General features: G+C 54.3%; 1 protein-coding gene across 2 annotated transcripts in view; it reads left to right on the forward strand.

Moving 5' to 3' along the window:
• The window catches only part of LASP1 (LIM and SH3 protein 1), a 52,221-nt gene that overhangs the window by 17,753 nt on the left and 23,552 nt on the right, over nucleotides 1-10,916 (forward strand). The window contains exons 3-4 of one of the 2 annotated variants that reach the window (XM_023204287.1): nucleotides 2,571-2,655; nucleotides 10,513-10,620. In XM_023204287.1, the coding sequence (XP_023060055.1) occupies nucleotides 2,571-2,655; nucleotides 10,513-10,620 (193 nt within the window). The remainder of the gene's footprint in view (nucleotides 1-2,570; nucleotides 2,656-10,512; nucleotides 10,621-10,916) is intronic. The other variant, XM_023204288.1, reaches the window with a different exon arrangement.

Here is a 10,916-nt window from a genome sequence, read left to right on the forward strand (position 1 = left end):
AGCTCTGATACACGGCGGTATGGGCGGCTGGAGAACATGCAGAGCAGAGGGGCAGCTCGTTCCTAGCTCCTGGGTGTGTCAACTTTGGGTGGCACGTGCCTAGAAATAGGTTCCAGGAGGCCATCTGTCGCTTACCTGGGTGCGGCCTGTGGGTCAGGGATCTGCAGGGGTCACAGCTGTGGTGGGCTGTGGTCACCAAGGGCTAAAAAATGGCCTGACGGGCCACCCACCAGTCCCTGAGGTAATTGGGGTCCATGCAGACCCCCAGGCATTTCTCATACCAGCACATGGTATGAGAAATACATACAAACTACCTGGCTCAGAGCTGCCTGTCTCTCCTGCAGCTGGTTTGTCAGGGGACCTTGTGATGAGAGGGGGATGGAGAAGGGCTGAGTTCTAATCCCACACCAGCTTTAACTCCTGGTGTGACTTTGTTTTTTTTTTGAAACAGAGTCTTGCTCTGTCGCCCAGGCTAGAGTGCAATGGCGCAATCTTGGCTCACTGCAACCTCCACCTCCCAGTTTCAAGCGATTCTCCTGCCTCAGCCTCCTGAGTAGCTGCGATTACAGCTACATGCGACAGTGCCCGGCTAATTTTTGTGTTTTTAATAGAAACAGGATTTCGCAATGTTAGCCAGGCTGGTCTCGAACTCCTGGCCTCACGTGATCCACCTACTTTGGCCTCCCAAAATGTTGGGATTATAGGCGTGAGTCACCACGCCCAGCCCGACATTTGTTTATTCAACAATTATTTACTGAGCACCGCCTACTATTCTAGGAGCTTGAGATAAATCAATGAACAAAAGAGACCCCAAAATCCCTCCCGTCATAGAGAAGTAGTGGAGAGAGAAGGCAATACCTCGATGTGATAAATAAGTTAATTATGAAGACTGCTAAGGGAGAGGTGGCCTGGCGCCAGCACAGTTTCCTCCTCGGAAATGAGGGAGTTGGACCAGACTCTTCTGGAGGTCTCTGCAGGCTCCGAGGGTTGCCCTGGCTTTTGCTGCCTCCACGCCAGGCCCTCTTGCTGGGGACCAGGCTGTCCTGGGCCTGGAAATTGGCGACTAAGTTCAGCATGAACTGAAGAGATCGCCTGGGCACAAATCTGGATCTCTGTGTGCCTTGGCCGTGTTGTTTAACCTCTCTGGCCTCAGTTCTCCCATCTATCAAAGGGGTACACTGAGTACCAGTCACACAGGTGGCTGTGAGAATTCGTTGAACTAGGGCACATAAGCCCTTAGCACAGGGGAGACATTCACTGTTTGGTTTTTTGTTTTGTTTTGGTTTGTTTTTTCTTCTTGAGAGGTAGTTTGGCTCTGTCGCTTAGGCTGGAGTGCAGTGGCAGGATCTTGGCTGAGTACAACCTCTGCCTCCTGAGTTCAAGTGATTCTCCTGCCTCAGCCTACCAAGTAGCTGGGACTCTAGGCCCATGCCACCACGCCCAGCTAATTTTTGTATTTTTAGTAGAGACCGGGGTTTCACCATATTGACCAGGCTAGCCTCGAACTTCTGACCTCTCGTGATCCGCATGCCTCGGCCTCCCAAAGTGCTGAGATTACAGGCGTGAGCCACCGTGCCTGGCCTAATTCACTGTTGTTACTACAGATTGAGCAGCCCTGATCTAAAAGTCCAGAGTCTGAAGTGCTCCAAGATACAAAGCTTTGAGTGCCGACATGATGCCACAAGGGAAAATTCCACACCTGGCCTCGTGATAGGTGATAGGTCAAAAAGCAGTCAATAATTTTGTTTCATGCACAGAATTATTTAAAATATTGCATAAAATTACCTTCAGGCCATGTGTATGAGGTATATAGGAAACGGTCCCATCCGCAAGATGTCTCAGTATGAATATTCAAATATTCCAAAATCTGAGAAAAAATCCAAAATCTGAAACACATCTAGTCCTGAGCATTTGCAATAAGGGATATTCAACCTGTATTTTACCTGTCATCCTCAGGTGACCTCCTTTTTTATCCTCAAGCTGGCCTTCCCACCTGCCCTCCAATTAGGTTGGACCTTGTTAACCCTTTAAATACCACTTTAACCATGTGTTTTCTCTCACACCACTTCCTCCAGGAAGTCCCCCTGGATATGTGTGTCCCTTTCTTTTTCTGTCTCCCTCTTGCTCTCCTCTGCGTGGTTGGTCTCCAATTCTGGTCTTAGCTGAGAGCTTAGTCCTGACTCACCTGTGCCCATCTTCCCCCAACCGGGCCCAGTTGCCTTGACCTCCATGTGTGGTAGGCACAAGGCATGGATTATCCCCAAACAAGGGTAACCTTCAACCCTCAGAGAGTGTCCCAGTGGCCGTCCTTTCACTCAGGACAGTTCTCCTTGGCTGGCCCGTCACTGATGCCTGCTGTGTCTTCCCAGGTCAGCCAGTCCCAGCTGAGTCTGAGAAATGCTTGCTGCCCCTCGGCCTTGGTAGTGGACGCTGAGGTCCTCCTGTGGGGCCGGGCCAGGGGGTGCCCAGGCATAGGAGGAAGTTCCCAGGAGAGCGTGCTTTGTGAGAAGCCCAGAGGCCCCTGCCCCTCCCCCAGAGTCACCCCCACTCTGTTTTTTTCTGTCCTGCAGACACTACCCCAAGCAGTCCTTCACCATGGTGGCTGACACCCCGGAAAACCTTCGCCTCAAGCAACAGAGTGAGCTCCAGAGTCAGGTGAGGGGCTGGGCGGTACCGGGGGCCTGGCGGGGAGGAATGCTGGGGAGGGATGTTGTAAGGTCGGCATTTGGCAAGAGTACCTTCCCCTGCGGTGACTCTGTAAGGCCAAGGTGCTGAAATCCTAGCATTGCCTTGACTCTTGACCCCACCCCTGACTTTATCAAAGGAGTAGGGTACAGCGTTCCCCCACTTCCTACCTAGAGGGGATCGGAGAGGTTGCGTGTCTGTTTGAGCCCGCTCTGGGGCTCTCTAAAGCCCACCTCCAGGAAGCCACTCTCCCCTCCCTCTTCAGCATTCTCACTCACCCACAAAGGAGGGGTTTGGGGAGGACCAGGGAATTTGCCCCTCCAGGTCATGCCAGTCTGAGGCTGTGCAGCCCATCCTCTATAGCCACATCCCAAACCTTCTCCGCCCACTGGAGGGCCAGGTGTGAAGGGGCCCTGCCGTGGGGGAGCGGGATGGGGGCTGTTCTGCCTCTGTCTCCTTTGGCTTGACTTCCCAGAGCACTGCTGAGTGGGAGGTGTGTGCTCCTGTAGGAGGGAAGGATGGGTTGCAGGCCTAGGGAGAACTTGGTCTTTAGGGGACACAGAGGAATAAGCAAAGATTTTCCCTTGTGTCCTGAGAACAGAACAGTTGACCCACCCTGCCTGGGGGTGCGAGGGCTCCTGGGACAAACCTGGCCAGGGATGAGGTAGGGTGGGGTGGGGCGGGGCTTCAGCCAATGAAAGGATTATGCACGAGAATACCTGTAGGGGAATTTACCACGTGGACAGCATACCCAGGACCCACTCAGGACCGGGAGAAGACTGCAGAGGTTTCACCCGGGCCACAGGGAGGGGGTCTCTCCTAGTTCCTCCAGAGGGGACTCCTGCTGCCTGATCTTGATGTGACTGCCCGGGTCCATCGGGGAGAACCGACCCTGCCCTGTGTCTTTCCACGCACCCTCTCTCGGAATCGGGTTCATCAGGGAGAACGGACCCTGCCCTGTGTCAGGCTTCTCATGCACCCTCTCTCAGAATCCTGGCAGCCCCGTGAGGAAGGTGCTCTCTTCCCCATTGTTACAGATGAGACGACTGAGACCCAGCGACATTAAGGGACTGCCTGAGGTCCTGCGGGTGGTAGGAGAGGCAATAATAATATTCATAGCTGGCGATGGAGGGATCAGCGCTCCGGGCGTGTGAGCTGTTTAATCCTCACCCAGCCCTGTGCAGCTGTAGGATCACCTGCCTTCAGAGAAGAGGAAATAGACACTGGCGGCTTTGAATGTAGGTTTGTCTAACTCAGGGACTATCCACTCCCTAAGAAACAGTCTCTACCTTAACAATAAACATGATAGTTCCTTATGCTGTTGAGAAGTTTTGTAATTTAGAGCTGGGGGCCATGGCTCACGCCTGTAATCCCTGTGCTCTGGGAGGCCAAGGTGAGAGGATCCCTTGAGCCCAGGAGTTTGAGACCAGCTGGGGCAACATAGCAATAACTGGTCCCTAAAACAAAGCATACACAAAAAACAAAAAACCAGCGGGGATGGTGGTGTGCACCTATGGTCGTAGCTACTTGGGAGTTTGAGGCAGGAGGATCACTTGAGCTGAGGAGTTGGAGGCTGCAGTGAGCCATGATCGCACCACTACACTCCAGCCTGGGTGACGGAGTGAGACCCTGTCTCTACAAAAGGAAAAGAAAGAAATTGTGTAGTTTAGCAAGTGCCTTTAGTTGGTTCCCTTGTTTATCCTTGACTGGGCTCTGGGCGAAGGTAAAAGACCCACTGTCTGTGATTTACAGGTAGGGGAACTGTGTGAGTGAGTGACTATGGATCCAGGATTTGGGCCTTGGTCTTGTCACTCCTAAGTGTGGGGCCCTTGACCCCGCACAGCCCTGGTAGGGCCTGAGGCTGACAGAGGAGGGGAGCAGCAGCTCACACCAACCACCCACCCGCCTGCGGACAGAAGCTGAAGTTACTGGGAAGTGGGGGAGCACCACCACCTGCTGTCAGCCAAGGAGGCTGGAGGCCTGGCTACCTGGCCAGATTTTACAGATTCTAGCCAGGCCCTGACTCCTGCCTCGGATTCCCTTCCCTGTGGAAGGGCGTTGGGGGCCAGAGGTGGAGGGGCTCAGAAGGACCTGGGGGAAGAGGTGCTGGGAGCAGATGGCAGGTCTTTGGACACGGACACACACACACACACACACACACCCTTCTCAGGGGAGAAATTCAAACCGCTCAGCCTTTGTCAGTCCCACAAAAGCATGGCTGCAGCTCTTTTTGCCCCAGCACCCGATCCCCAAGGGGTGGGGTTTAAGGAGGAAGCCCCCCCCCACCTTGTTCCCCCTGCCCAGGATGGGCAGCAGGTGGGCAGGGCATGCTGTTGGCGGGGGCTGCTTCTGCCCCCAACAGGGGAAGCTGGCACCACACTCTGGGTTTGGGAGCTCCTGTCCCCAGCCTGTGCCCCCTGCTTCTCAGGGTCATGGCCTGCTGGGTTCCTGGGCAGGCCTCTCGGGAGATGACAATGGTGGTCACTCTTCATTAGGGTCTCACTGAGGGCCAGACCGTGTCCGTGCGTGTGTGTGTGTGTGCACACGCATGTATGTGTGTATGCCTGGCTTTGTTTAATCCTCACAGCCAGCTGATGAAAGAGGGGCTCTTATTATTCCTATCATACAGATAGGGACAGTGAGGTTTACAAAGGCTGCCCTGCTTGCCCAGAGCCCAGGGACAGAGGCAGACATCAAGCCCCATGACCTGGCCCTTGAGCCCGTTGCCCTGAATGGTTCTGACGGCACAGGCACCCAGCCCCGTGCTCCCATCCTGCAGGATGCACCAGTCACCAGCAAGTAGGAAGGGCTTGTTGGAATGCAGATTCCTAGGCCCCCACCCAAGGAACTTCTGCTTGGCAGCTCTGTGTGAGGCCCAAGAATCTGCATTTTTGACTCCCCTGTGATTCTGATAAGGACTTTTGGCCCACTTGAAGAAGCTTAGAGATGGGCCTGTGGGCAGGAGTGTACCGACCCTGTTTGTATACTCTGAGGGGTGCAACGTTAGGGTAGGGCTTTGCACTGAGGGCACTGCTCTGTTCCCCTGAGGTGGGGGTCCTCGGGGGCGGGGGCGGGGGCTGAGGGCCGAGGGCCAGGATAGGCCGGGGAGGAAAGGGTGCTGCCCTCTTTGCAGGCCTGTTCTGTCTCCCTTCCCACCACCCACCAGCTGTGTGGTCTTAGACTGGCCTCAGACTGTCTTTCCTCTCATAGCTTTGCTTCCTCACCAGTAAAATGGGGACAGCAAACCCAGTTGCCTCAAGCTGGGGGCTGGGTGTGATGCTTTGAGGCTTGGAAGGGCTGAGCCGGCCAGGCTGGAGCAGTGACAGGTTCTGGTTCCTGTGGCTGCTGTGGGGGCAGAGCTGGCGGGAAGGGAAATGGAAGCCTCTTCTGCTCGCCCAGCTTCACCCCACGAGGTTAGCTGGCCCCTTTCCGTGCCCCTTCTGGGCTGGCCTTGCCCTTCCCTGTCTCTGGGAAGCTGCCGAGGCTATTTCAGCTTTATTTATTTTCCCATCTCTATATTGGTCTCCAAAGTGGCACTTTGGGTGTCTGGGACACCTGGAGCCTCCCCTGTGGAGGAGGTAACCACAGAACTGGCCAGAAATGACCCTCTGGGTGGTCCTGCCCAGGCCTGGCTGAGGCAGGGGGCAGGCAGCTGGATCCCCAGCCCCGCTTCTCACCTGCTGCTCCCACCCCACCCGCAGGCTGAGCAGAGGCAGTGGCTTTGGGGTGGGACTGAGCTGGAGGTGTCTGTGTGGCCCTGATCCCAGGCAGAAGTGCCAAGCGCCAGGAGACTGTTCTTCCTTTTTTCCCTTCATGAACTCACCTTGATGGGATCGTGGGAAATTACAGGGGGGTTTCTGCTCCTCCTCGGATCTTGTGAGCAGCACGGGTGGTAGAGCATCACTCTTGCCCGAACTCGCTGGCCTGTGATTGAATCTCACATCTGCTGCCACCAGCTGTGTGACCTTGGGCAACTTGCTTAACCTCTGTGTATAGTGCCTTTGTCTGAAAAATGGGGATTACCTCTCTCCAGAGGGTGGTGTGAGATAGGAGGATATGTTAAGCATTTCAAGATTCCTGGCATGAAGTCAGCACTCAGTGTTTGCTATTACTACTGTCCCGGAAAGAGAGGAAATGGAACTTGGACGTGATGAAGCTGAGAAATACACACGGCAACCTTTTGACCATGACTTCCAGCCCCGGCCCTTTCCATCAGCGATCCTCTCCGTCTGGGTGTGTCTAATTTTTTTTTTTTTTTTTTTTTTTTTTTGAGACAGGGTCGGTCTCTGTCACCCAAGCTGGAGTGCAATGGTGCAGTCTTGGCTCATTGCAGCCTTGACTTCCCAGACTCAAGCGATTATCTCGCCTCCACCTCCTGAATAGCTGGGACTACAGGTGTGCACCACCACACTCGGCTAATTTTTGTATTTTTAGTAGAGACAGGGTTTCGCTATGTTGCCCCAGCTGGTTTCAAACTCCTGGCCTCAAGTGATCTGCCTGCCTCTGCCTCCCAAAGTGCCGGGATTACAGATGTCAGCCACCGCGCCCTGTGTAGAACTAGTTTCTTTTTTGTTAGAAGGGGATGGGTTACAAAGTATATTGGCCCAGCACACAGTAGGCACATAATAGTGGAAATTGTTGGTATTGTATTTTGCTCAATAAATGTTGTATTTTTTTAGAGATTTTTATTAATTTTTTAATAGAGATGGAGTCCTACGTTGCCCAGGCTGGTCTCGAACTCCTGGGCTCGAGTGATCCACCTGCCTTGGCCTCCCAGACTGCTGGGATTATAGACATGAGCCATTTTGTTTTTAAGTCCAGCCTAATTTTTGTGTTTTTTTTAGATGGAGTTTCACTCTGTCGCCCAGCCTGGAGTACAGTGGCACCATCTCAGCACACTGCAACCTCAGGCTCCCAGGTTCAAGGAATTCTCCTGCCTCAGCCTCCCAAGTGGCTGGGATTACACCCACCACACCTGGCTAACTGTTTTTGTATTTTGTTTTAGTAGAGATGGGGTTTCACCATGTTGGTCAGGCTGGACATGAACTCCTGACCTCAGGTGATCCACCCACCTCCGCCTCCCAAAGCGGTGGGATTACAGGCGTGAGCCACTGTGCCTGGCATAATTTTTAAGTAATGATTCTTCTTATTATATTGGGTCATCAAGGCAGTTGTTTTCCCAATTATGCTGCTTTGTTTGGAGATTACGTGTCTGCATTCAATTCATTCATCATCCAGCAAAAGTTAATTTGCACCTCCTGTCTGCTGGGATGAGAAGCAAGATAGATCCAGGGAGAATAACTAAGAACTGACATGACAATTAGAGTTTCATGGATGGTGGTTGTTTGGGTGTCAGGAGCCTCAGGTGCCAGTTTTGGAAACCAAAGTTTCCAAAATGGGAGCCCAGGCATCTACCAGGAGTGGGGTCCTCTGGCTGAAGCACTGAGTTGCATTTTGGCCTGAGCGACAACTGGGTTGTGACCTTGGGCAGGTCCCTCCCTGCACAGGGACCCCCACAGCACCCTGGTGAGCCATCCTAGACCACAGGGGCAAGCACTCCTGCCAGGGCAAGAAGGGAGCCCTGAAGGAGGGGCTCTGGGCTGGGACCCCCTCCCTACACCCCTGGCCCCGCACCCTTCACTTCTGCCACCCCTTTCATACCCAAAGGCCTCTCAAAGAGCCTTCCCCATCTTGATTCTCCACGGTCAGGATCTGAAGGTGCTTAAAAATGGTCACAGACCCCAAATGGGAGGGATTTTAGAGATCAGCTAGCCAGCTCCCTTCAGGGGACCCAGAGAGGGGAACTGACTTGCTTAGAGACACACAGCAAGGTGGTGCTGATCCCAGGCTCCCTCCTTTCTCAGCACCTACCCCTCAGCCCTACCCTCTGGGCCTCCTATGTTAGCAGTGAAATGAAGCAGAAGCAGTTTCTGAGCCTGGGAACCAGCTGATGTCATTGCAGCGTCATGGCGATTATTCCCCTGATTAGGGGCCTGACCCTTGGAAAGCCAGGAAGCAGGGGATGGAGTGGGGACTGGCTCTCGTTCAGCACCTCATCGCTGACAGAGCACTTTCATACTGGCCATCCACAATGCGCTGCTGCTTTCGAGCCACTGTCTGCATCATGGGTTGGAATGACTGGCGTTATGACCCATTTTACAGATGTGGGAACTGAGTCTTGAGATGTGAAGTCGTTGGCCCAGGATCACTCAGAAGTGGGAGACTGAGCCTGTGTTAGTGCCAGCTCCGCCTGGCTTTGTGCCCATACTTGGTGATAAGAAGCTCCCTCCCCATATTATACCTGATTTCTGTGACAACTCTTTTACAGATGAGGAAACCGAGGCCAGGGGCTTGAGATGCAGGCTTCTGTATCTGGAGCTACATTTCTCTGTCTCTGAGTGCCCTACCTTCCCCAATGCCCACTTTCCAAAGGGCCTCCCAGTAAGAGTCACCGTACTGGCCCAGGGCTTCCCAGAAGAGCTGGTGCTAGGCAGGTTCTGGACTCTTGCGGTGGGTTGGTCCCTCTCTCCACTGCATTCACTTCTGATCTGATGGGGACCAGCACATCCAGGCCCTTCTTGTCTGGATCAGAACAGAGAAGAAGAGGGAACCACATGGATGAGTGACTGGGGCTTCAGGAGACAAACAAGGACTCTGATCCCTATGGGCATGTGCAGGGGACCTGACAGGTGTGGCCACGGCTGTGTGTGCACGCGCAGTCACTGCAGTCCAAGCGCAGTTCGGTGCTGCTGTTGGATGATTCCCCGCCTGGGAACTGCCCGGGTCTGTGTCCTGGGCTGACCCGTGTCCAGGACAGTGCAGCCCCTGTGGAGGAAATCCAAGCAGCTGGTGGGGTCTGGAACAGATGGCTGCTGAGGTGGACAGTGAAGTCTCTGGCAGCCAAGGAATAGTTTCCTGTTCCATGAGTTTTCTCAGCCTCATTCTGTTCTTCAAAACCCCCAGGGGAGGACAAGCTGTTCCTCATATTTCAATACCTTTCGTGCCAGGGAAGTCCTTTCTGATGTCTGACTTGAGTCCCTCTAGTACTGTGGTGGGGTGGATGGGTTCTTCCCTGGAGCTTGGAGACCTGCTGAGATGCTGTCTGATCCCTGCTGCTTTCCTCCCCTCCTATGGCGGTGGCCTCTGAAGCCAGCCCGGCAGCCTCCCAGAATCCGTGGGGCCTGTCAAAGGCGCATTGATGGAGCCTTCCCTGGGGCTGTCTCACCACCCTCCTTTCTGGGCACCAACTCTGTCCTTTGGCACAGCCCTCACTCAGCTGGTTGCTGAAAAGCTCCCCCAGGCGCAGTGGGCAGGGCCACATCCTGGCTAACAGGAGGGCTGGGGCCACCCTGGGAGCTCTGGAAAGAACCTTTTTCCTATAAGCTTCCAGACAGGATGGGCTGGGAGTGAAGGGTCAGGAGTCAGGCAGATGAGGGTTTGCACTCTAGTGGTGCGGTTCATTGACCGCTAAGCTCTGTGACCTTGGGCAGGGGACTTTGCCTTTCTGTGGCTCCGTTTCCTGGTCTGTAAATGGGAGCTGTTAAATGTGTGGCTGTATATATGGTGGGATGTAAAGGAGATGGTTCATGTAAGGCCTTGGGCTCTGTGCCCGCCACTCAGCACACTGAAGACTTAGTAGTGGCTTATTATGACGAGTCTAACACCTTTGAGCTGAGGCTTCTGCTTTGAGTTGGGGACTTCTGGTCAGGGTCTTTCTCCTGACTCCCTGTCCCCATCTCCTGACTGGTTGCTGCCTCAGAGGGGCCCCAAGCCGAGGCCCTTTCGGCTCCTGGCCCAACTCCAGTCCCTCTTCCTCCCCACCTGCAGGTGCGCTACAAGGAGGAGTTTGAGAAGAACAAGGGCAAAGGCTTCAGCGTGGTAGCAGACACGCCCGAGCTCCAGAGAATCAAGAAGACCCAGGACCAGATCAGTAACGTGAGCTCCCGCCCCGCCCTGCGGCATCCCTGCTGCCCTCTGATTGGCCCCTCCCTGGCAGCCTGGCAGATGTGAATGAAGTCAGTGCCTCCCCCGCCCCTGCCCTCTGGGGTGGGCCTGGGGAAGAGCTTGGGGTTCCCAGATGCCTCTTCTCTTTGTGCCCCCAGACCAGCCCAGCCCACGTAGCATTTTCTCCTGGAAGGGCCTGTATTCTGTGGGGGGTGTGGGAACCTGTGTGGTAAATCAGCCCCCACTCTCTCTGACTGTTGTTCTTTTTTTTTTTTTTTTTTTTTTTT

Source organism: Piliocolobus tephrosceles, chromosome 16 (assembly GCF_002776525.5).
Source record: "Piliocolobus tephrosceles isolate RC106 chromosome 16, ASM277652v3, whole genome shotgun sequence".
Classification (NCBI taxonomy): Eukaryota; Metazoa; Chordata; class Mammalia; order Primates; family Cercopithecidae; genus Piliocolobus; species Piliocolobus tephrosceles.